This window comes from Lycium ferocissimum, chromosome 4 (assembly GCF_029784015.1).
Source record: "Lycium ferocissimum isolate CSIRO_LF1 chromosome 4, AGI_CSIRO_Lferr_CH_V1, whole genome shotgun sequence".
In the NCBI taxonomy this organism is placed as follows: domain Eukaryota; kingdom Viridiplantae; phylum Streptophyta; class Magnoliopsida; order Solanales; family Solanaceae; genus Lycium; species Lycium ferocissimum.
Genome location: NC_081345.1, coordinates 43,173,948 through 43,199,873, shown reverse-complemented (window position 1 = coordinate 43,199,873; position 25,926 = coordinate 43,173,948). Strand labels below are relative to the sequence as shown.

Here is a 25,926-nt window from a genome sequence, read left to right as displayed (position 1 = left end):
TTTTGATTTCTCATTTATTTAAGAGCAAGCCTATCGATCAAGTGAAGTGGATTCCCTTTGCTGCATCTAGTATACTTCTCTTATTTCCCTGTCATCTCTATTTTCCGCTGTTATTTCCCCCAGTTTCTTCTTTTAAAAACCCAAATAAAATATAAAATAAAAAAAACTCACTGACCATCTCGCTCCATTTAAGCTGTCCCTTAAATATAACTGTTCGACAAAAATGGCAGTTGGCGGGTTGTAAGATGAAAATGGCGGAGCAACTAGGGGCTAAATGTTCCAAAATCTGTCACTCATGTTGTTTCTCTGGATGCTGGAACAGGAAAATTGTTATGGGCAATGCAATGCAGCAAATCTTGGTCTACAAGATGGATTGATGGCGAAAACCACCATCTTAGATAGGAGCACAAATATTGGAAGTTTAAGTGAAAATTTGGATTATGTGAAACAAGTCAAAGTAGACTTTATTTTCTTTTGGAAATGAAAATAACAAAGGAGGGCCACATAGCTCATCTTTGATGATGAATCAACGAGACGATATAGTGCGTGGGTATGTGAGGCGTCTCCTCATCTGCAGATTATGGTCCGAAGGAGACTTTGTGATATTACTACTTAATTGATTTAGACTACCACTAAAAGAAGAGAAAAAAGATCTGAGCAGTGGGAATTGATATTTTTGTTACGTGCTTCAAATAGACACAGACAAGTATGAATGCTTCAGGAATATTTTAGTCGTACTAAATATATTTAAAAAGCGAAAAAACAGCAAGATAAGGATCTATCCCTGGCAAAAACATTGTTCTTGAAGAAAATATAATGATTGAACAAAATATAATTACCAAATATAATTATTAATCTGTAAAAAGATAAAAGGAAGAGGGCACTTAATAGAATAGTCTAAAGTATATGATTCAGTGGCCGATATTTATGTGGCAGTGTGATATGATCTTACATGGCACACTTCATCTAAAGACTTACATCCAAAGCCAAGCTATGGAACTTCAAGCTCTACAAGCAGCATGAATGATAAGGAAGGCATTGAAGGCCTTTGGAGGCTCCTACAAGCCACACAAGATGGCTTATGATGTGTGGAAGGTGGCTTGGGAGTTGATTGAAGAAGAAGCTACTAGAAAGGGGACCAAATACGCAAGTGGCTAGAAGTGCAAGAGGGATATAAACGCAAAGTGGCCAAACATGCAAACAGGGCCATTTTTGCAAATTGGCTACACTTGCAAACTTGGACAAGATCGGGAGTTGACTATTTGTGCAAGGAAAAACATTTCGAATTCCAAGTCAACATCCCAACTAGCCAAACAAGGCCCTTACCCATTAAGGGCAAATATGTAATAGCTAGTTGTCTCTTAATTTCCTAGCAGTACAAGTAGGAGGATCTGCCTCATTTATAGGGTTTAGATTGTTTAGTTAGGATTAGCTTAATTTTAGTGTTAGAATGATGGTGGATTCCATTATTGGTTGTAGAACATTTTATTTCCAATAAATTCATGAAGATTGTTTAGTTATAGGTTTCAAGTGAACTTCTTGCCTTGATTCATATTGCTTTGTTTCTTTTGGGTGTTTGAATTCAAATTAGAAGGCTTTAGATTTAATATACATAAATTTGTCTATAGGATTTCCCCCATTCGGGTCAAGTCCCTCTATTTCTCAACCCTTTCCTTTGTATCCTTTAATTTTCCGCATTTGAATTGATTTGGCTTCATCCCCAAATCGATTTGTTATCATTGAAGTGGATGAATTAATCTACAACTAATGATTTCCTCCTAGGGTCGTGGTTCACAATGTCAAAAAGTAAAAGAGTGATATGTAAGACTACTAGTGGAGTAGTATTTACCAAATTCGGAAAGCCACCTCAGGAGGAGGAAAAGGAAGAGTGGGATGGTCCCTGGCCATATTCTAGACAACAGAGTCGTGCCAGTTTGGGCTCCACACAGAGATTGGCCACATGTTCATTAAAAGCTACTTTATTCGCAAGTTCACAAATAAATAAATAAGATACTCCACAAATAAACACCAACCCTTGAGGCATAAGATAGAGAAGGATGCAGCGTCCAGTGATGCTTGTTTTGGTGGCACTAGTGCACTTTGCTGTTGTTCTAGTGTTTGGTGCCAATGATGATGATTTGAGCAGAAAGGACTTCCCTGCTGCTTTCGTTTTCGGCTCCGGTTCTTCTGCTTATCAAGTCAGTGAACACAGATATATGTAAGGTTGATTCTAAAATGGATACTCACACTCACAAACACATACTCATATTTGAAGGTTGAAGGGGCCGCACTTGAAGATGGACGCATGCCTAGCATTTGGGACACTTTCTCTCATGCTGGTTTGTTTTCTGTTGAACTAACTGCACCCTTATGCTTATTTTGCATACAACATATTATGTATTGTTAAATTCGATGAACCCAAAAAATCTCTTCTTTCATTTTCCTTATCTATTAAGTACTACTACTCTTACGTTTTTCCTGAAACCAAACAAGAGGATTTTTAAAATAATTTTCCCCCTCCCTTCTTTTCCAAGCGAAAATGTTCATCTTTTTCTCACAATAAATGATAAGTAGTACGTAATCAGTTTTTTGCTTGTTCCAATTTCACTATCTGATAAAAACCGGATAAATGAATGATGTTATAAGAAGTATGCTGATTGAATGAGTAAATGGAAAACTTAAAAGGATTAATAAAATTTTAAATGCGACTGCTGCATAATTTTATCCAACTAAATTTCTACACGATGCATCTTAACTTATCATGACCGACTAATCATTGACTCCAATCGCTAATCAATGCTTATTTTATAAAATTATCTGCAATTACCTTTTAGACAATCTTGATAGTATAGCATATGACATAAATTGAGTAGTTGGTTGTACTGCTCCAAGTTTAGCGCCATGAGCCAACCTGCTGTCGGCTTCAGTGTGCCATCAATGCAGCGCTAAACAAAGGAACAAAAATAAAGAACCACGTGTACAGACCAAAAACATGCCAAGACCAATATCACCAAAACTTTATAATTTCCAGGTGCATACAATGGAGCCAATGGAGATGTAGCCGTCGATGCATACCACAAATACAAGGTATCTAAATGTTTCAACTTTGAGTTCACATAAATTAATGATTGATTTGATTCCCTTAGAAAATTATGTGTTCCAGGAAGATGTACAACTCATGGTAGACACTGGATTAGAAGCCTACAGATTTTCCATTTCGTGGTCGAGACTTATTCCTAGTAAGCTTTATTATCCCACTGCTTAGGAAAACCTTACATTATCTTATACTCATGTTTTCTTTCTTCTCATGGTTGGTTTTTGTTCTATTTAGATGGAAAGGGACCCGTCAATCCAAAGGGATTGCAGTTTTACAATAATCTCATCAATGAACTCGTCAGTCATGGTTAATACATTTCCTTGTACACTAGTTTCGAATATAATTTCTTGCTGTTAAGAGATCTGAAATCGCACTTTCAAAGTGCTGGTACATAGTACATCAAACAATTGGCTAATGGGCTCCATGTTATGCTATTGTATATAATAAACTTGTAGGAATCCAACCACATGTTACACTATGTCACGATGATGTACCACAAGTACTTGAAGATGAATACGGTGGATGGCTAAGTCAAAATATAATGTATGCTGAATTCTTTCCACCTATAATTCTTCGTAAAGTAGGACATATAACAACAACATACCCAGTATAATTCCACAAGTGGGATGATACCTGTACATCTGACTGATTTCAGTTTATATTTTCCCCCTTTAGCAAGGACTTCACTGCTTATGCGGATGTTTGCTTCAAGGAATTTGGTGATAGGGTTTTGCACTGGATTACTGTGAATGAGGCCAACGTATTCGCTTTGGGTGGTTATGATATAGGATTTACACCCCCAGGGCGTTGTTCCCCACCTTTTGGAATTGGACCTTGCTCTAGAGGCAACTCCTCAACCGAGCCATACGTAGCAGCTCACAATATGCTGCTTACTCATTCATCTGTTTTCAGATTGTACAAGAGAAATTACAAGGTTTCATCATTCAGCTCATTTCCAAATAATTTGTGAGTATTACTGTGTTCCCAAAACCAAAAAAAAATTACTAACATATGTTGCAATGCAGTCGACTCAACATGGTTTTGTTGGATTAAATCTCTTTTCATATCGGTTTATTCCTCATACAAATGCAACAGCTGATAAAGTTGCAGCTCTGCGAGCTTATGAATTCTACCTTGGTTGGTAAGAGCACAATTTTGTTGGCCTATTAACATAACAACTCCACAAATATAAGATACTCTGCACTAAGGAACTACGTATTCATTAACTGTGTGGCTGTGCTTATTTGGTTCATTTTATTTCATCTCCACTGCAGGTTTACCAGTCCTTTGATATTTGGAGACTATCCTGTCACAATGAAGAGGAGGGTCGGCTCGAGGATGCCCATCTTTACCAGAGAAGAATCTAAGCAAGTTAAGGGTGCTATTGAATTCATAGGCCTAAACCATTATAATACATTGGGTGTTAAAGACTGGCCCGATGCCCTTGAAAGAGATCTTAGGGACTTCATTGCCGATTCAGGAGCACATACTGTATGTAAGTGACTGATGCTACCAGAATAGAGTTACGTTCATCTATTTGGCATTTGAAGATCATAGGTGTCTTTGCTGATCTAGATAAATTCAGAAAATCCAATTGAGAGGGACCAATCCAGTTTTCCAGTTGCTGTCATCAGCCTCTCTCTGTTATTGATCTGATTGTATCAAGAAACTGACTAACTTATCTCTTACTTATGTGTTTTTTTTTTTTTTTTGTGGGTTTTCTGATTTAAACAGTTGAGCAAGCTAGTGATACACCAAAAGGCGAGGTGAGGCCTGACCCTTGCGACATGCATGATCTTTAGATGAACCTTGCCATTATTTTATCTGTTATTCACAAGTTGTTTTGACTCAGTTTCCAGTGACACAACCGGGTCTCCAAGCTGTATTGGAGCACCTTAAGAAAACTTGTGGCAACCTACCAATTTACATTCATGAAAACGGTTCGTCTCTCTCTCTCTCTCTCTCTCTCTCAACAATATGTATTTTTGAGTACATGAAAGTTGGTTTATAGGCTTTGACAACTTTCTTTGAACCTCATGAACCAACGTTTTCTTAGAAGCTTAGCATGATTTATGTTGGCAGGTCAGATGACACCACGAAACGCGACACTAAATGATACGAGTAGAGTAGAATATATGCATGTTTATATCAGGAATTTGCTTGATGCTGTGAGGTAAGCCCCTCCCACATGGAACATTTGTTATTAGTCATTGACGGCAGGACTATAGACTTGTTCCTTATGTGTTCGGTTTTGTTAAAAGATGGAATTAAAAATGAAAATGAACTTTGGTCTGAAGTTGCATGTTTGAGAAGTTAATCTTCACACTCTAGAGATTGATCAGGATGTCTCTTTTTCTCACATACTGTGTGATTTGCTTTTAATAGTCTAACAATTATATTAGGTGTTTCTGGGTGTTCTTTCTAACACGTTGGACATTTATCCCCTCAATCCCTTGTTATACACTTATACTAGGAATGGATCAAATGTCAGAGGCTACTTCTCATGGTCTTTCTTGGATGGTTTGGAGTTATTGGATGGATATAAATCAGGGTTTGGCCTATACTACGTGGATTTGGACGACAAAAATTTGAGAAGATATCCAAAGCTTTCTCAACATTGGTACTCCAATTTCTTAAAGGGAAAATGTTGCAAATCTTCTGTAGATCTTGTAATTGCAGACAAAGTATCTTCTTCTTCTCAATCTGCATTTTCTTCATGAGTACATCGTGGTTGTATCTCGACCCCACTAGGGGATCCGAGTTGTTTTTTCTACCAATCATTGCAGGCAATAAATCCATCAGCTGACTTTTCCTTCTAAAATTGTTGTTTTTTTTTGGTGATATGCTATTCTTTTTTTCACTTTGCCATTAGTTCACAGTGTGAAGATCAATCCCAATAGTAAAATAATTGATTTTGTGGATTTGAGAAAGCCTCGACTACGATTTTAGTTTACAACTTGGAAAAGCAAGTAACTTAATAAGATACAGAATCATGAGAATCCTAAGACATGACAAAAGGGCATGATATTATACATGGGATACAAAGTCTGCAGGGTCCAAGTGTCATTGATACTTGAAAGAGAAGAATCATAAATTTTGAATTGCGACGTATTCTAAGTGGTCAGTTGGTTTGCGTACCTATAGGCATTATTGGAGTTACATGGGAAAAAATGTATACTTCCATTCTGGCGAAAAGCTAGTATATTTCTTTCGTCAATAAGACCACCTCATATCAACTTGTAGAAAACTCGTTAGCCCCGGCTATGGATCTTTTCTCATCCCTCTTCTGCAACGCTCCTGCATTTGCCAAGAAATTAGCACTAAGTTCCCCTGCCTTGCGCCAATTTGAGATACTCCCTCTGGTTCTTCAAAAAGAGTATCCACTTAGCCTTAATTTTTTTGTTAAAAAAGAGTGTCCGCTTACCAAATTAAGAAAAAATTAACCTTAATTTTCCAAATTTGCCCTTATTAAGTGTTAGGTGATCAAATCCCAATGCCTATTTCAGTAGGGGCATTTTAGTCAAATTACCTATTTTTACCTAAAAGTTAGTATTTTCTTAAGGGATGGCTAAGTTGACACTCTTTTTGAACCGGAGTGAGTATTTTAAGCACCATTTGGTTCGCTGCTTTAGAAGTCTAGTAGTTTTGATTGATCAAAGAGAGGAAAAGTTAGAGAAGTTATTCTTATATTAAGAGGATTGCATGAATAAGATGTAAGAATGAGTCTCTGCTGTCACCAATTCGCGCCCCTCAAGAAATATGGGTCAGATAAAGGATCATATTTCATCTGTTACTCCAGTGTATTTTGAAAACGAGGTAGCTGAACTGTTGCTTGAGCATAAGAGCATGCTCAGCCATTGCATGAATCCCATCTTGTATCAATTAAAGAAAATTTTGCTTGCCAAGGACTAAGAACCAGTCTACCTATTTGATAATGTGAACTTGACAAATTACAGACACTCTGGAAAAGGGTATGAAGAACTGGAAGAGTTTATCTGGGTGAATTCTTGGTATAATAATTAGATTCTGTCCATGAAAGCATTACGTATTCAACCTGTGTTAATCAGAAAGAATCAGATTTATTTGTGATGAGGCTGGCTCACTAGCTGCCAAGGTCCACTGCATTCACAGTCAGATTTGTTTGATGCAAGAGATAACAATCATGATTTATTATTCATAGTCTGAAACTTATCCACAATAAATGTTACGCAGCAGAACTTTTACATTGGAAGATATATAGATATGGTTACAGGGTCAGACAATAATTAATACACACAATCAACCAAGTCCTCCGCTCGGAGAAATCGATAACAAAGTAATATAACTCTAGAACTTGTTCAGAAAATGAATCAGATATATCTCAAGCCTTGACCTTTGGGCGCTTCACAATCATCACACTGCAATGGGCATGGTGAGCACAGTAGTCACTTACACTTCCCAAGACAGTCCTGCAGGAAAAAGTGCATTAAGAAATAATTACCAGAAAATGCTCTCATAATTTAGTAGGAAGAAGTGGGAAGCTTGTATGTCTTAATTTTGGAGAAGCTCTAATAGAATTGAAATGGATTTCAATAAAACAGAATGGATACAAAAGATTCATATGACCACAACTAAATATGGGATTAAGAAGTAGTTGATTGATTGATTAGCCGGAGGGTGTGTAATTTGAGCAGAGTAACCTTTTCATTTTTGAGGCGAAGATAAATGTTTCAAATACTATATTAGTCGGTTTCCATCCCAAGCCAAACAAGAGAACAATGTGACCATGTGTAATAATGTTTCTGAAACTAGAGATAGGTTCATAAATATGTGGAATAAAGAAAGTTAACCTCTTGAGAACTCCATAACCATGACTACCAACAACTAACATAGAGGCATGATGCTTCTCTACAGCGTCGCACAAGACACTCCTAGCATCACCTTCCACAACCTCAACTACAACATCGTTTACCTGAAAACAATAATTTCGGTTAGGGGAAAATGAGAAGATACAGATGCAGACCCCATAGGCAGAACTAAAACTGCTAGCATTAAAGATCATAAACTGTGAATTTCGCAAAATATGCAATCAAAAAAGAGAACTGATAAGATTGGAGATGACTGATCAGTTTTGGAGCTAGTTTTGACAATTTATCCAGCTAAAAGATAAGAAGATGACAACTATTCTTTCTAGAAAAGAATAGGAGATTTGCTTAGTTAGTCCAATGAAAACATCCCACCTCTAAATACTACTTGATGACCAAATGAAAAAATTATACCCAGAATCTAATGCTGAAGGAATATTTGGGTTTGTAAGAAAGAAAAATTTTAGAAAGGGAAAAATAGAAGAGATATGTGGAGTTGCATTCTGTTATGAAAGAAGAAACATTTAGGAGATGTTCCGAAGAAGTGAAAATAATCATATTTTCTGTTGTTGGTTGGACCTTTCTGTAGCTGTGGTTTTTCACAAGACCAGCAAAATCAAAATAGTGAAATCCCTAATGGGTTCATAAAGAGAAAAGGTCCACTTACTTATTCTAGAGTAAAAGTTGTGTTACAAAATGAAAAGAGTTGAAGGAAAGATTGAATACCGATTTAGCAGAACAAATGTGCTTAGCTTTTTCGGCAACCCTGGAAGAGATCTTCCTCAAATCAGCCTCCACATACGGCAAAACATCAGCACCCCCTGCAGCAAAAATATAAATACAATTCGATACTCATATACACACAAAAAGGGGGAAGAAAAGAATACCAGGACCAGCGAGGCCGATAGCAGAAGTAGCAGTAGGCTTGGCGTGGACGATGAGGAGCTTGAAAGGAGCGTGAGTAGGTGAAGGACCAAACAAGTGTTCCAAAGTCCACTCTAATGCATAAAAGCTGTGTTCGCTGTCATCCATCCCCACCACCATCACCGGTTTTTCCGCCATAAATTTTGAAACGCAGAAACAAACTTGAAGATGAGCACAACTTGAAGAATCTTCCGTCTTTCCAAAAAAGAACACAAACTTGTCTCTTCTTCTATTCTATATAACCCTGTGTGATTTTGTCGTCTTATGATGGCTGGGAAATCAAAAATGAATTTTTCAACTAATACTGTAGCATAAACGAAACGTGTTATGTACTCTAGTCTAGGCATAGCAGCCCGGCATACAGACAGCGACGTGCACAAGCTTCTGCGCTACAAATTTTTAATTAGACCCATTTTCTGGGTCAGTCTTATCTAGACACCCATCACCTTTTCGTCCATCACTTGTTTCTCAAGTACTCCCTCCGTCTCATTTTAATCGTTGATTCATCTCTTTTCACGCTCACTTTAAAAATTTACTAACTCACCCCATTTATGACATGTCTTTTTTGAAAATTGACCAATATTAGAAGAACACCTTATATAGTTAGAAATAATTATTAACTTTAATCTTAAATTTTTAAAATATTTTGAGACAATTTTTTAAGCTAAAATGATGTATATATAATGGGGCAGTAAGAGTAACAAATCTTCAATTCCATGCCTGGCCCGTGGAGTGGGATTTCCTTCTTTTATTTCCTGTTGCTAGAAGGATTGACTTTGACTACCATTAATATTAAGCTTAAATCAATTGCCTCCCCGACTCTGAGGTTGTCTTTTCCAATTGTGAACCCATTTTGTTTAGTCAAATAGAATTTTCTTTTATCTTCTGTCAGCTTGTCTTTACTTCAGATGCACAAACTAGAGCAACAGTATGGGAGAGAAACCTATTGATTTACTTATCTTAGGTTGAGTATCAGTTATTTACTGGTTATCGTGTTAAAAGTTAATCTTCTAATTCGGTATTAAAAAACAATTTGTCCTGTTTTTTCACTTATGAAACAAGAAATTAGAAACTTTTAGCCAGAAAACACAGTGGTTAATGCAATTGTCATGTTGGCATCACATCACGTTAAGAGAAGCAAAGCAGGGGAATTAGTGCTCCCTCTCCTTGTTCTTGAGATTTGAGATATCACAGGATTCATCTTCTCAATGAGATGCTTCGCCCAACCAATATGATTAAGATTCAATAATGTCGAGGCACAAATTGTAGGTTAGTAAAATACCAACAACTCTCGTTTTGGGGACCCTCCGAAAAAGAAATTCAGCATCTTTTTTCCCTTTCTGTGGAATTACTTTAGCAAACCTTTGGTGTAAATTTGACAATTGAATTATCCGAAGCAATTGACGCATACTTAAATGGAGCAGGACAGCACTGGCGAGATTTCCTGCCCATTGCCATCCCGAAGTTGTCATGCACAAATATATCTTTTGTTCCTTCAGTCGGCATTCGCATCGTACAGCGAAACAAACTTCACAAGATTCAAGAAAGGAATCTATATATTGAAAAAAGAGAGAAACAGACCATGGGGATGTTTATTAAATAAATCAATTTGTATATACAGAACAGAGACCTAATAAGGTGAAAATTGGGCGACAAGCTTCGGAAAGATATTTCATAACCTGCACTTGCTGAGATAAATACCTATAAAACTAACTATGATACACATGGGCCACGTTTGACTAGCGAGAGGGGAGGCAAGTTGGACTCGGGGGAACCTGAGATGGATTTCCATGAAAGCAGGTCCCGCTGCTACCATCTTGGGTAGATTGAGAACTAGATAAATAAAGCAACTATACAGTTAAAATGTCTCTACATGAAGTAGCTGAGAGATTTCTTCTTCCTTGATCCACCTTCTCCATATAATTCATTCCACTGGAGAAGCTCATTCATGTTTGCCGATTCTGATGATACACTAGCACATACCTGCATTTTAACATGCAACAAGCCATGAAGCTCCTTCATAAATGCATGATGTTCAGTGCTACTCTACTATGATGATAAAGCTTAATCTACTAGTCCCTCCGTCCAATTTATGCGGTCCCAATTTATGTGGCACCGTTTGACTTAGCACAAAGTTTAAGGAAGACTTTTGAAATTTGTAGTCTAAAACAAACCTTAAACATTTGTGTGGCTATAAATCATTTCAATTAAGGGTAAAAGAAGAATTTTGAAGTCATGTTGTTTCTAATTATGGAAAGGTGTCATTCTTTTAGGGACGGACTAAAAAGGAAAGTGTGCCACATAAATTGAGATAGAGGGAGTAATAGTTACAGTTATGTTCCAATTGATACACTAACCATTAATCTTACCGAACAAGCTAAAATGTAACATCAAGCCATGTAGCAGGGCATCTAATGGATGTGAAGAGCGTGGAAAGTGAAGAATAGCTATATTTATGGTTGAGGATATAAAAGAGAACCTTAGAACTTAGTCTAATTCCAAGAACAAGTTTTACCACTGGCAGGAAGGCCATATGATCAGATAATCATGCTTATATATTTAAACTGCAGAGGCAGAGCCTAAGTTGTAAGAACAATCCCACGAGGCAAACGAAATTGACTATTTACGACAAACTACCTATATAAAAGCTGAGGAAAATAAAGGAACGTGCATTTTAAGAATGCAGAAGATCGTAGAGGGATAGGCCAAACCCAAGGAAGACCCATGGAAAGTCATTTCAAACAAAATCAAAATATAGGATACATGCCAGTTCATTATCATCCATGTAAGAGGTCATCAAGACATCAACAATGTAGCATTCAAGCACAGTAACTACGAGGATAAAAGGGAGGAGCTTAGTTTTATAGAAGCCTAGGCTTTAGACTGGCCTATATGAGGCATTACACTAAGAACAATCGTCTACCAACTTGCACTATGTTGAGTTTCCTAATGTTGAGGGCTACCATGTTACGCAAGTTCAGCCCTGGGTGTGCGGAAATGTTAAGTGTCCCACATTATTGGTTGAGAAATGAGTTGTTGTCTCCTTATATGGTCTTAGGATGGTCGTAGATGATGTGTGGTCACACATCATAAGCTAGATTTTGGGGCTGAGTTAGACCCAAGGTCATCTTTCTCACATGGTTTCAAAGTTGCTTAGGTTTGGCGAAAAAAGAAAGGTGACTAGGAAACAAGGGATTTATCAATTTGAGAAGCTGCTGATTTTTCAGCTTACATACAAGACACCAGCGCGACAGCACAAGCTATTTCATCAATTGTGATCTCCAAAATTTCTATTCAGTCAAGCAAAAATCCATTTCAAAGTACTTAATCAGCAGCAAACACTGACATTTGACAGATAAACAAGACTTGACTAGTCAACATGGTTATCAATCTGCACCCCTGACCAACGAATATTTCTTTTTATGACCGAGAAATCCATCTAGGGCCAACACGTGGGACAAACCCCAGCCTTCGAAATAGGGGATAATGGCGTCCACCCCTCTACCCTTCTCCACTAAAATACCAGACTTGGCTCGAATGGTGCAAGGTTCGAACCTGTGACACAAGTCACAAGTCCCTGACCTTTGCCAGGGCTCACCAACCAATATATATGTTGATAAACTGATCTGGCACTTAATAATATCTATAAGACATCGACAATTTGCAAGAGGCTAGGCAGAATAGGATATGTGAGAAAAGTTGAGAGAGAAGCATTTACTCGTCAGTTAATTATCTTGTCAGGAAAAAAAAAAGCAATTACTAATTCAAACAAGATTGTTTGAGACTGAGGAAGTAAGCATAAAGTATCATGTTAATAATCACAAAAGCCATAAAACATACCTGTTCATGTGCATATTTAAAATCATCCATGTTAAGAGGACGAACGTCCGCACTGCTATGCAATGCAGGGATTGGCCTGCTCTCTGCAACTGCCAATGCTTTTTCCTGAAATCATATAAGTCAAAGTTACATCCCAGTTACTTGACAAGCGAATGACAGTATGTAAGACAAGATGATACTGATTCCAATAAAGCCAACATTACTAATCTCTGAAGGACTATGAAAAGAGCTAGTAGAGAAAAGTTAGAAAAGCTTGAAGTCACAAATTTAACCATGTGTTGGAAGGTTACAGAATTATAGGAAACCACTAGAGTGAACTCACTCAACTGACCTTTTTCTCTTTCTCCAAAATTTCTCTAATTGGGCAATGAGCAGCTGTGACACACAAATTCTGTGGATGGAAATTTAGAAGTTGATAAGCGTGAATTTTGATATCATAGAAAATGTAAAGGGGGGAAAACCAGTCATTGGGGCGTTAAAACTTCTAATACATTAGAAAGTCCGTTAATATAGAACTACAGGATCATCTACCAGACCTTTAAATCACTCCCGGAATACCCATCAGTCATATTTGCGATAGCTTCCAGATCAACGTTTGGTGCTAACTCTTCCTTAGCCAATATAACTCTCAAAATTTTCTCCCTGTTCGGAGCATCTGGCAAGTTTACCATCAACCTGCATCAACAGAGAGCACTAAAAGTTATGACTCCACATAAACTAGTAACACGCGAATTTTCTTTTTTCCCCTTCTCTTTTCTGATTGATCAGCTAACAAGCCACTAGTTGATTAAAACTTACCTTCGTGGAAGTCTCCTAATAACTGCTTCATCAAGGTCGAATGGTCTATTAGTTGCAGCAAGTACAAGCACTCGTTCCTTGTCCTTTGTACGCAAGCCATCCCAATTCACCATGAATTCATTCTTCATTTTCCGCATTGCTTCATGCTCACCAGGATTTTCTCGTCTTCCAAGCATGCTATCCACCTAATAGACCAGAAGAATGGAAGTAAGAGGAGGGTAAACAACAGTCTTTTTAATAAAGCAAAAGATGACTTGCTGTAAAGAGAATGGCATTTACATTTACATAACATATAAGATAAAGAGCAACATTCTCAACTTAAAAGAGGAGCGCACACTTATACACAACGTATGTGGGAGATACTTTAACTATAACATCATTATATTCGAGATGGTAAATACAAAGTAAATTTTACCAACCTCATCAACAAAAACAACACTAGGCGCTATTTTACTAGCTAATGAGAAGACTGCTTTGACATACTTCTCTCCTTCACCGAACCACTACAATCAAGAAAAAGTTGTAAGGCATTAAAGGAAGGGCTTTAAAAGACAAAATGGGAACACACAAACAAGAAAAAGTTGACATACCTTTGAAGTAATGCTTGACATTGATATATTAATAAAGTTCGCACCAGCCTCAGTTGCAACAGCTTTTGCAAGCATTGTTTTACCGGTACCAGGGGGGCCAAAAAGCAGTATTCCCTTGCAAGGCTGTACATGATAGCTTCTTCAGAAATAGAAGTGCATAAATGATGAACATGTTTCAACAAACCCCACCCCCTATGGCGAGAGAAAAAATTGAAGTCCAACGAAAATTGGATCCATATATACAACAAAATATTTTCACCTTGGTCAGCTGTCCTTTACAAAACAATTCAGGTCTTTGAAGTGGTAGCATCACCAATTCTTTCAAAGTATCCTTGACATTTTCCAGGGCTCCAATGTCACCAAAAGTAACACCAATATCGCTAGGCGGGATTACGTCAGCGAGTAGTCTCTTTTCAAAGTCATTCTCAGTAACCACGTCCTGAAAACTCAAGCATTAGTACTCTGCTTCGGGAAGTTCAGAACAAATTGCAACCTTTTGACGAATTAAATTTGCGAAAAAAAGATACTTAACCTTAAGAGATTTTTTAAGACTCTTTGTTTCATTGTGGATGCCTTGCAAAATATTGATTCCATAAGAAATGCTGTCAGATCAAATAAAAAATACGTCAGTGCGATGCCTCCTTTTGCCAACCCCCAGAAAAACCATGAAGAACCCTTCAGTTCCCCAAAGTAGGAAAATAAGAGGACTTAATAGTGCACATCTTCCAACATTATGAATTAGACAGTAAAATTTAATTTGACCTTGCACTGCCGATAACCAGCTTGGCCTCTTTTACTGACGATTCAGATTTGTGCATAACGTGATGGCTCAAGGCCCAGCCTATTATCTTTTCCACACCTATCACACACAAGGAGAACATGAAAACATATTATAATCATGTTTCAGTTTCAAACATAAAAAGCCCAACTTCAAGGAATACTTACTCTCACTGGTTAATGCTTGATCTTTTATGCATAAAGTTTCGAGGTCAGGGCAATCAATTCCTATACGATTCAAAACCTGAAAAGACAAACAGTTCGAATAATTCAATCTGTCGATCAATTGAAGGTACAGTCAAAATCATTATAGTTGGCGAATCTCCAATAGACAGAAAAGATGAAAACATTCATCAATTAACCTACGCTCTTTTGAAAAGAGATAAGCCTAAAAGAAGGTGGAATGAGGTGATATCCAGAACAAAACAGCAAGAAAATGAAAATTGGGTATGCTAGATAAATGTTTCATGGTTCTATAAATGACAGTGTCCATGAGAACTTCAAAGAACATCCCGTAGAATTTGAGGATAGGGGAAGAATCGTCCATGAACAGTCCTGTATTATACAGCCAAAAAGCAATAAAAGGAGAAGACAAAAAAGGTATTTGCACTCAAGGTGCGTTAAGCTGGGGCAGAAGGAGCTCTCACATTGCGAATGCTTGCGATGTTTGACTGAGATTTCAAAGTTTCACTATCTCGCTCTAGTTGTTGCTTCCAGTCAGATAATAATGCTTCATCCTGCCACAATAAAACACATACTAAATGCTTCCATCACAGTATTTACAGATGGCAAGAGTATGCATGAACTAGGAATTTACCTGAGGTAGCTGTATGGTAACTTTGTTGGGGAAAAGACGGGTGAGCTGCTTCATCATTTTAGGAGTTTCTTTGCTTCTATCATGCAACCTACCAAAATTATCCTGGAAAAGCGAAGACATTGCAATGCATTGACATCAGTTATCTTACCAGTGTATATGCTTCTAGAATGCAATCCATGATTAAGTAAATAGCCTTGAAGCTTCAACAAAAAGCCAATTCCAATAAAGTAAAGAGACCGAGTATCCGTAACTCCTTAACTCTAGATCATGATGGAAAAAGAGGTTTTTGTACTGGGTCAAAAACACTAGTGTAAATAATCTTGATTAACATAGTGCTGAACGGGAAAACAACAAAACAAAGGCAGCCCATGTTAAAATAATGCAATGCATCTTCAGAGTATGTAGATGTCATCTTAAGGTCTCCCCAGTTACAACCCAGCTCTCCACAACCACTCAACAAGACAGAAGAATACAGAAGACAGAAAAGGAAAAGAAAGGGCCACGCATCGCCTCGCAGGTAACTTTTTTATGAACGTAAAGTGTATTTTATTATTACTATAGGCCAGACACACCTCCTTGCATTAGAAGGAGAAAACAACTAGAGATCAAGTAATTGAGGGAAAAAGAACACATAAAAGAGATAAGCAGATTCACATACTGGGAAGGCAAGGTCAAGCAATGCTGTCTGGTTACTTCCGAACTTTGTAAACAGTAGTCCACCAGGATGTGACTGGAAAGCATAGAGGAAATGCTATTAGTCTTGCGAGCAAGAATTTGATTCCAACAGAAAATAAAAGACAACTATGCCTTTACATACCTTCTCCTTTCGGTTGTCTGTTTGGGTATGGGAAGCTATGACAACAACATTCTCAGGTAAATGTTCGAGCTTAATCTTGAAAGCAGCATAGGCCTCAGGCACCATAGACTTCTCAATGTCTTTGACAAATAAAACTAATGCACTATTTTTACTTTCTTTTGAAGCAACCTACAAATATGAAACAAAGTAAATATAAGGACAACTCAATTGCATACAATTCCAAAAAAAAGGGGAGGGGGGGGGGACCACAATACGTGAAAATTACCTCAAAGAGTTCATCAATGGCCAGTTTATCAATATCATCACTGCTTGAGCTATCAAGGCGGAGAAAGTCAGCTGTTCAAGAAAAAAGGTCAAGTTTCAGCAGGAAGACATGCTCGGTTATTCCACGTTGCTGGGAAACACACAGATGAAACTTTTAAAATGAACCAGGTAGCAGAAAACTACCAGCACAAAAAAACCCATGATCTTCCTCACAGCGACCACCAAGATCATTGCCCTCTGGAATTGATCTATCAAACCTGATGCCAATCTTAGAGGACCCATTATCTTCAAATGCAAGAACCACTTTGCCCCTGTAACCATATGTTGGACCCCTGTGATTGTGTATGCATGCCATGATTTGCAAGATAAAGAAAAGAGTCAAATCACAATATACACACCCACTTTTACTTGATAAAAAATAACAAGACTTTTATCTAAACAAATCAACCTACAGAAGCAATTCCTTATTGCATTTACATGCCCTTACATACCATATGATTGCTTGATTGACCCAAAATATTGAAATAAATAGTGAAACTCTCAACTATTTTAAATCGGAAAATTATATTTGCACTGTCTATAAAACATCTGAATGAATACAAATTTGCATCGTCTTCTTCAAAGTTAGTTAGAAATTGAAAACTATATCATGTAGACCATAACTCGATTACCACAGAGTTAAATAACAGTTTAAAATTTAAACACACTTACATGATAAAATAATAGTCATGAATATTTCAACTTCTTATATAAAGGACCATGTTATGTCATATTTCAGAATCAAGTCTATACTCAAATCTTATTTTAACATTTGCAAAGTAAAAATAACTAGTCTGAGGGGAAATATTGAAGAGTTTGAATGGCATACTATTTTTTAAGATGTTTGAATGATTACGTAGTAACAACATATATTAAGACAAAATTACACTTAAAACTGCTAAAGTATTTGACTATATTGAAATATACTTTCACCATTTCTATTTCCTACATAAAACAAATATTTTAAATAAACTTTCAAAATATATATAGATATATATATAACCGACAAATCCCCGAGGTCCAATCGCGGACGGTTGGAAGATCAGTGAATAATGGACCTGCTCATCTACCCTTCTCCACTTAAATTCCAGGTTTTTGCCTGTAGGGTTCGAACTCGTGACATTATTAATCATTAATTTTTTTCAAAGACTTATCAATTACTCCCTCCGTTTCAATTTATGTGAACCCATTTGAATGGGCACGGAGTTTAAGAAACAAGAGAAGACTTTTGAACTTGTGGTGTAAAATGAGGCACATATATTTTGTGTGGCTGTAAATCATTCCATAAACGTAAATTGTTTCCAAATATGAAAAGGGGTCATTCTCTTTGGCACGGACTAAAAAGGAAATAGGTTCACATAAATTGAAAAGAAGGGAGTATTAGATATGTGCAGTATTACTCTTAGAACTTTAAGGAGGTTTTAGTTACCGGACGCTACTAACTTCTTTATAATTACAGACACCTAAAATTAATTTTCCTATGCCACTTAACACGAATTAATTCACTAACTCCTGGCAATCATTGTTTATAGGCTATCCTGATTAAATTAGCCCAAAGCTAATAGCCACATCGCATATCGAATGTCAAAAGCAGCAGAGATTTACACACATGCATGTGTTGCACCCCGTAATTTTGGAGGGAGGGGGGAATCCTATAGAGTCCTGTCCCAATTGTTTCTTTTGTTAGGCCCATAAAAAACCCCACTTTCTTTCTTACCATAACGAACACACACACACATTATTTATGTGTCTGTTAGTATTATACACACACGCGCGCGCATATATGGTAAGAAAGACATGAATGTTCTTTTTTCCATGCAAATTTGAACAAGACATCACTGTTAAGAATTAAATTCTCCAATGGAAACAACTGAAAATGCATTAGCAAGTCGGATGTGAATTGAGCATAAATGGGAACTATTGAACCAACATCTAGGATGAAGAAAATTTTAACCAAACTTCAAGCCCTTACCTCAAAGGTATTTGCAAGGGAGAAAAGCCTGACTGTAATGGACCAACATACTTCACTCTATCACCTGTCAAAAATACAGATTCACATTCAGGATAGAACTACAACAACAAATCAAGACTTCAACCCAATTCTCTCAATTTTCCTTTTCTTTTGAGATGGTAACTCTACCGTACAGACACACACATAAGGAAGAGATCTTCCAGAAGTACAGTCACTGAGGAACACCTAATTACCTTTCTTAAAAGTGTAGTTTTTGGATGATGCAGTAGATGCCTCCTGCTTAGGTTGAGCATGAGAACTTATTGTAGAACCACCAGTTATATCAGCCTCAACGCTTGAAGTTGGCTTCTTATTAAGATGTAGTGCAGCCACCTGGGCTGCACGTTTAGCAAAGACACTTGCTCTCTCAGGCTTTGAACTTTCCTTTACAGAGTCAATGACTTTGGCAATTGATCCCTGCATGATGTTCAAGAAAACAATGAAATGCAGGATTCAGCGATTGAAACTGCCTTTCGAAAAGAAAAAAATATATATTTGAGTGCCACCCTCTCAGTTTCACTTAACACCCCAATATAAACCCAACTGGTTCGACTGCAGGACAAGTGAAAAAAGCAAAAATTCTTCAGGTGATACTGACCATGATTTTATAGTTATTTGCCTCCCATTAAAATATTATATCGGCAATAAATGGAGGATCAATGATTAATAAGATGTCAGACTTGTAAAAAAATGATTAATAAGATATCAGAACTTAATCTTTTGAAAAACCTGAACATTGAACTCAAGATTATTACTAGGGAACGAGAAAATTGTCAAGTTATAGATATTTCCTTGTTCCACCAAGGAAAGAAACAAGAAAACTGGCAGTCGATTAGTTTCAAGCAGCAGTACAAATAAATGTATTTTGAAATGTGCAGCACAAATATATGTATCCACAAGCATTTCCGGTGACACAACATTGTGTTGTATGCTAGAACCAAAGGGGGATGTAATAGCAGGAAATGCCGATGGTTATATAAACACACTCAACTGATCTTATCAGCATTGCAAGTTGCAACCGAGTGAAGATTAATGATGTTTTTGACCTACAATTTGGATTCCTATCTTTTTCTCTTTTGAGGATCAATTAGCTTAGCGCAAATGTCCCTTACAGCTTTCAATAAAATTATTGTGTTTCATGAAATTGAGCATACAAAAACAGCAACACAAGTTGAGTACAATAAGAGGCTTACACCAGGCAATAAAAGAGAATCAACAATCAGTAGCCTGACACCAAAGTATTTTGCAAGAGCCTTGGCCAATGTCTCCTGATAGATTTCTGAACCTGTGAGCAGTGCATCAAAAATGTAATATTAATGGCTATATTGAATATCAAATAGAGATTTCCGTAATTATATATGGAAAAAAAAAAACTACCTGCTGGACCTGATAACAGAATCCTAGGGCACAACGTGGGGAGATCGGATGCATATTTTGTGAATTTGTGACACTTCAAATGAACGTAAGTGGAAGCAATCAGAACATTCTTCGTGGTTTCACTGTCATGGATCATGGAAAAAAAAAAACCTCAATAAAACAAATTCCAAAAGTACATTTTGCACATCCTGCATCTATCACTAGACACCAGCAACACAAAAAGGGAGAAAAAGTACACATGTACTTCTGAAAATACCATACAGAAACGAAAAAACTACAGGTTGCAACACAAAGTACTGATGTTAATAGAAGATACGAGTACTGCATTGCAATATATACCAATTGCACCTATATTCTCTTTTTATTTGTTCACGTATGATGCAATATGAGGAAACAGTAATATCATGCACATATTGTCTAGACACATGTCTATGTTAAAAAAGACACACAGTCATATGCATATCAATCATATATAGGAAAGAAAAATGATAAACACATAACTCCCACTGATTAATAATAGTACAGCATTAGTAAAATCAGAACTCCATTTATACATTTTCTGACAGGTAAAAGATCAACTCCAGTCACACTCGTAATAAGTTGATATCACCGAAACATTTGAAAGGAAAAGCACCAAAAAAGGTATCAAAATACTTGGAAAACAACATGAAAGGGCGATAATGAGATTATTTATTGCTTGAGATCAATGTGCTCACCTCAAATAATATGGGAAGTTTTCAAACGAGACCTCAATATTTTTTGAATCAAGTACTCCTTGTTGTAACGCATCTTTAAAAGCTTGCCGCCTGTTTGATGTCAAAATTGGCGGGTCAAAATCTCTGAGTAGTTCCCGTCCCCTTCGCTCTTCAAGAATTTTGGAAATGCTACCACTTAAATCGAACTCAGAAGATCCAGCAAGTACTCGCAGGAGAGGTCGCAATTCCTGAGCTACCCCAGAGATCTTCCCCAACTCTGCATCCATCTTCCCTATCTCTGCATCGACTGAATCAAGTGCACCACTATCAAGATTCAAGTTCTCATTTCCAGTTTCAGGAGATATTACACCAGTCTTCTCACACAGTGAAACACCAGGTAAATCACTATGATCAGAAGCATCCTTCGTTTCAGCATCTAAATCATGTTTGTCTGCCACTCCATTTGCAGCTGGTAGTCTTGGCATTTCTGAACCTTGTTTCACATCTTTGCCCTTTTGAGATGATGGTGGGAGAAGGGATGACTCTTTCTGATAGCTTGACAAAGATGCGAGGGTTGACGCCACCGCTACTGTGGAGGGGTCCCCTGACCTTGCCTCAATATGCAATCCCTTGACTGATCCACTATGAGCCTCAAGTATGCTGACTGAATGTGGCAAACTAGATTTGTCGTCGTCGGTGATTTTTTCGAATATCTAAAAGAGTAAGTAGAGGAAACCATTGATTCTTCCAGTACTAACATCAACATGGAATGCACACTTTTTACATGTATATAAACTCTAAAAACAGGGGAAAACATATTGGAGAAAAAGGATACATAAGCATGTTCACCCGACGAGCCAAAAACAATCTCATCACCATCATTGAGAGGCACAGTAGAATTTTTTGGGTAGACCTTGCCATTGACTTGCACGTCACCTTTCTTGCCAGTAATTTCAAGTAGAGTGATAAAACCTCCTTTCTACATACACATAAATAGAATGAATAATGTTAGTTTACGTCACAAGTGGGAGAGAAAGGAAATTAAGTTATACTACTTCAAACAACAGTAAAAGAATATCTAAAAAATGTCAAGTTACCTCCTGCTCAATGTGCTTCAGATTACACAAAGATTTGCTAACAGAAGGATCTCCTATCCACAAGTCACATTGACGACCTTGACCAACAGAATAAATGGGACGATGCATGACAAAATGAGGATTCTGCAGAAACAAATTGAAGTCAATTAGTGTCTTCATTATAGAAGGAAAAACAATTAAGCAAGTAATAGAACTGCATAAGTTCTTCATCAGTAACATAAATGTGTAGACATGACCCAGCCTACTTTTTGAAAAGCTAAAATGATTCATTACATTTATGTCCAATTTTCTTTTGAAAAAAGTATTATTTTCCTATGGACAAATCTTGGTATTGGGAAGTTTTCTGGTTTGTTTCTCAAAAAAGGTGGTGGAAAAAAATAACGTTTCGATTGTTTGTATAATAAATATTATTAATTAAATAAACAGTTTTTGAACAAAAGCCTGAAAGACAACTAAAAATATATTTGTGCTTTCCTGAATAACTTTTTGGATGGTTTTTCACAAACAAGATTACTTATCAGACCAAACACTTTCTCTTTTTGAAGAAAAAAAATCCAATTCAAATGCCACCTTAAGTTTAACGACAACCAACTGAATTGGGCCTGATGTTAGGACTGTGCCCAAGAATTAAGTTGAATTGAGACATAGGAAGCATGGACACCAAATTGAAGTCTTCTTCACTCCAACATCAACATCCTTCAACATCTATCCAATACCACCCAACCATTTCCTTGAATTTTGTTCATTTTTAATCCAAACACCAATATAACACATGACAACATCGCATATTAATACTTTTGAGAAGGTTAGTTTCTGCAAGGTACAGAACTTCTTATCTAAAATAACATATAGGGCCTCCAAATTAATAGGGTATTTTATTTTAAACTTGAAGACAAAGCTACCACTGTACAGGAGATGAACTATAGATGCCTCTGTTGGTTAGATTTTCGGTGCAAGCTCCAGGATGTACATGAAATACATAAGATGATAGATTTCATTAAATTGCTTTATTAAAATTAGAATCTTTTGTACAGAGGCTTTTCCAGACTTCCCATTCCTGTTTCCCAATCACCATCTTGATGTAGGGGTCTGTTTCTATTGTAAAGCAATCCAGTATGTATAGATCTTTTTGTTAATCGTTAAAGGAAATTCACTATATATAGACCTTGGTGCAAAGATAAAGATGATCTGTGCAATGTCTATATGATTTAAGCACAGGCTAAAGAACACACCACCAATGAATGCACACAAGATTACAAGTTAACATGTAAAAACCTGCAAAATCGAGGTACGCACAATGGAGACCGGGGAATAATGGCGTGTTTTCTGTCAATTTCTACTATGAGAAACTGTTGGGCAGGGAGAAGCACACTTTCCCGCGTCTCTCAGTATGGATTCCTAGGGTTCCGAGAAAGTTTGTTTCTTCACCTGGTTAGCTATGAGGGGGGTAATTTTGACGGTTGAGAACCTGAGAAAGAGGAGGATTACATGTGTTGGTTGATGCTTCATGTGTAAAAGCTCGGGTAAAGACATGAATCACCCTCTTCTACATTGTCGGATAGTCGGATAGTGACTCGACTGAAAAATGGTACAGCCCAACATTTAGCTTCTCCTATTCGCTGAAGAGTGGAGTTTCCAGTTGATGAATTGCCTCCAAGGACACCGTTTAGTCAGGTAGCTGATTTCAATTGTAGTTATGTTTGGTTCGAGAATTTCTCCTAAATCATAGGTGGTATTAAGCATTGCATACGCTGTATCATTGAGGCTGAGTTGATGAATGCTCGGGATTTCGTCACCAGATTCAACGAATAATGTCTATAGACGCACTTGAGGGTGTGGCCTAACAGTCAATGAGGTGGGTTGAGAACCAGGAGGTCTGAGGTTCAATTCCTACACTAGGTGAGTTCTTAGCCTTTGAGGACAGAATTAGAGTTACCTGGCACCTGTGCTGGTGGCAGGTAACAGGCACCCCGTGGAACTAGTCGAAGTGTGCAAGCTGGCCTGGACACCACGGTTATCAAAAAACAAAGTCTATAGACATACTCCCCCGGATACAGTCTATTTTCACTATAGATCGGATTATTCTGGTCTAAATTCGTGGTAGCGAAGAGTTGTGTAACTTGGTAGAGAGATATTTTGACAAATAAATGATAAAGAGATGAGAGACTGAGCGAATAAGGGTATAAGACAAACCCTAAAACACCACATTATATATCCTTATTTCATATTTTTTGGTTCTTTATTTTTGTTCTGAAAAAACAGAGCATAAATCGGTCCGAATAAGCCAAGGTTTTCGGTTTGGTTAGTTTGTACAGTCCTAAGTTACATCCGACCCATGTTGGATTCAACTTTTCCATGTTCTGTTCTTAAGAAAACAAAAATATAACATACTGAGCGAGTGTATTCCCTTTATTAAACACTAAAGGTCACATACTCTAAATTGAAAACTAAGAAATCCAATTTTAAATGGAAGAGTAACTGAAATTCACAAGCGGAAGGCGAGAATGGGTGCAAACTTAAATGCTTCAAGTTTTGTTGTTTTCATATCATGGTCAGTATCTTCTGCACTTTTGCCCCTCGCAGAGTTCACTTTGGTATCAAATTATGACCAAAGGTTGTAAATTTTAATCTTCTCTACTGGTTCTCAAAGATTAACATAGAAAGAGTCACCTACTTGAGAGCACTGGGAAATAAGCTTTCCCCATGCAGCGGCAACATTAGATTTGAGCTGGCGCTTCTTCCCCCTAGTATTCAATGCGGACCCATTTAACTTGGCCTTGTCGACATCAATCGCAGAATGACCTAGAAGAAGTTCAAATTAAAAGATGGGAATTTTGATAAAGTGAAGGCAGATGCAAAGAATAAATGTTACCTAGAGTGATGGGTGATACCAAAGGGTCGGCTTGCACTTGATTATCGGCATCGGAGGACTTCAAAAGAGTAGGAGGAGGCAGATCAGCCGATCGAACCTCCTGTTCAGCAGATTCATTCAGCGCACCCTGGGTTTTCTGCCCTAGGGTATCATTAGTTGATGACAACGCCTCCGCCGCCTATAAAACCCACCGATCAAATAAAACTATTCCAGATACATGCAAACATGTGTATAGATGAAATCGTTACCTTGGAGCGCTTGCCGTTAGGGAGAGGAGATGAGGAGGGAGAAGAGAGAGGCCGTTTAGAACAAGAGGAGCTTCGTCTCGTTTCCACCATGTTCGATCAGATCCAAACTGAGTTTAGAGATATAAATATGTGGATTTTTTTTTGTAGAGAGAGAAAGGGGTGAATGATTGCGGGGAGATCAGTTATGAAGCTCCGCCGGATGGATGCTACTCAATTTATAGGAACAGTCGTAATAATTTTATAAAGAGACAAGGTTCGACTAGTTTGGGTGAATCATGGTTTTATAGGCTTCGGCCCTCAAACCTGAATCATGGGCTTTCTTCACCAATACTCCCAATCCCAAATAAAATAGCTACTCCTAATTTTGGTAAATTCAAATCTGGTCACTCACTATATAAGGTCGCTATGTGGATTTACATAGGTGAATTGAATTACTTGTCCTACACTCCTACTTAACTCGTCCAACTCGATATTGTCTTCTTTGTTTTATTTTCTCTTTAATTTCTAATTTCTAATAAATATTTTGAACTACGCCTACTTTAACCTTTAAATACATGTACGTACTCCCACAAACTCATTTACTTGTAGTGTCCACAAATTGTGAATCACAATCAACACATCTTAATGTGAAGGAAGTCCAACTGTGAGCATGCGGGAATGTTATCTCCTCTTCTCTTTATTCTTTTGCTTTTTGGCTCATGGAATGTCATTTTGGGAAACTCTTTTGTGTTGCTCGATGATTCCAATGGCAAGACTAATAATTTATCCATAAAATTCTACATATACGGTCTCTCTCTTTTGGCAAATGGAGTAATATTT

At 37.3% G+C, this 25,926-nt stretch overlaps 3 protein-coding genes across 3 annotated transcripts; 1 reads left to right on the top strand and 2 right to left on the bottom strand.

Moving 5' to 3' along the window:
- The first annotated feature begins 1,872 nt into the window (after positions 1-1,872).
- LOC132053127 (beta-glucosidase 11-like) lies at positions 1,873-5,828 on the top strand. Its single transcript, XM_059444986.1, has 13 exons — positions 1,873-2,198; positions 2,276-2,339; positions 3,032-3,087; positions 3,164-3,239; positions 3,332-3,403; positions 3,553-3,640; positions 3,773-4,031; positions 4,123-4,238; positions 4,372-4,592; positions 4,832-4,863; positions 4,950-5,037; positions 5,180-5,270; positions 5,571-5,828. Exons 1-13 carry the CDS (start codon positions 2,058-2,060, stop codon positions 5,815-5,817), a joined length of 1,551 nt encoding a protein of 516 aa, XP_059300969.1. The 5' UTR covers positions 1,873-2,057; the 3' UTR covers positions 5,818-5,828.
- Positions 5,829-7,248: 1,420 nt separating this feature from the next.
- On the bottom strand, positions 7,249-9,035 carry LOC132053121 (universal stress protein PHOS34-like). Its single transcript, XM_059444973.1, has 4 exons — positions 8,829-9,035; positions 8,668-8,762; positions 7,927-8,048; positions 7,249-7,545 (listed from the first exon to the last, which is right to left on the bottom strand). The coding sequence occupies exons 1-4, from the start codon at positions 9,001-9,003 to the stop codon at positions 7,458-7,460; spliced, it is 480 nt and encodes a 159-aa protein (XP_059300956.1). The 5' UTR covers positions 9,004-9,035; the 3' UTR covers positions 7,249-7,457.
- A 1,398-nt stretch (positions 9,036-10,433) lies between these two features.
- On the bottom strand, positions 10,434-25,298 carry LOC132053119 (uncharacterized). The gene is made up of 27 exons (XM_059444970.1): positions 25,108-25,298; positions 24,860-25,037; positions 24,662-24,789; positions 21,988-22,110; positions 21,726-21,869; positions 20,912-21,603; positions 20,196-20,317; positions 20,012-20,103; positions 19,013-19,235; positions 18,780-18,843; positions 16,952-17,100; positions 16,770-16,840; positions 16,505-16,672; positions 16,346-16,417; positions 15,688-15,789; positions 15,518-15,607; positions 15,039-15,114; positions 14,856-14,952; positions 14,626-14,695; positions 14,353-14,532; positions 14,094-14,216; positions 13,923-14,006; positions 13,504-13,688; positions 13,242-13,380; positions 13,037-13,096; positions 12,706-12,810; positions 10,434-10,848 (listed from the first exon to the last, which is right to left on the bottom strand). Exons 1-27 carry the CDS (start codon positions 25,195-25,197, stop codon positions 10,735-10,737), a joined length of 3,741 nt encoding a protein of 1,246 aa, XP_059300953.1. The 5' UTR covers positions 25,198-25,298; the 3' UTR covers positions 10,434-10,734.
- Between the last annotated feature and the right edge of the window lie 628 nt (positions 25,299-25,926).

Coding starts and splice junctions, on each gene's coding strand:
- LOC132053119 (XM_059444970.1), bottom strand. CDS start 25,197: ATGGTGGAAACGAGACGAAGCTCCTCTTGTTCTAAACGGCCTCTCTCT. Junction 22,111..24,661: donor TTATTTCCCAGTGCTCTCAA/GTAGGTGACTCT, acceptor TTGTTTCTGCAG/AATCCTCATTTTGTCATGCA. Junction 21,870..21,987: donor TGAAGCACATTGAGCAGGAG/GTAACTTGACAT, acceptor ATGTGTATGTAG/AAAGGAGGTTTTATCACTCT.
- LOC132053121 (XM_059444973.1), bottom strand. CDS start 9,003: ATGGCGGAAAAACCGGTGATGGTGGTGGGGATGGATGACAGCGAACAC. Junction 8,049..8,667: donor ACATTTGTTCTGCTAAATCG/GTATTCAATCTT, acceptor TATTGTTTTCAG/GTAAACGATGTTGTAGTTGA. Junction 7,546..7,926: donor GGTTATGGAGTTCTCAAGAG/GTTAACTTTCTT, acceptor TTTTTCCTGCAG/GACTGTCTTGGGAAGTGTAA.
- LOC132053127 (XM_059444986.1), top strand. CDS start 2,058: ATGCAGCGTCCAGTGATGCTTGTTTTGGTGGCACTAGTGCACTTTGCT. Junction 3,641..3,772: donor TGGCTAAGTCAAAATATAAT/GTATGCTGAATT, acceptor TTCCCCCTTTAG/CAAGGACTTCACTGCTTATG. Junction 4,593..4,831: donor TTCAGGAGCACATACTGTAT/GTAAGTGACTGA, acceptor TGATTTAAACAG/TTGAGCAAGCTAGTGATACA.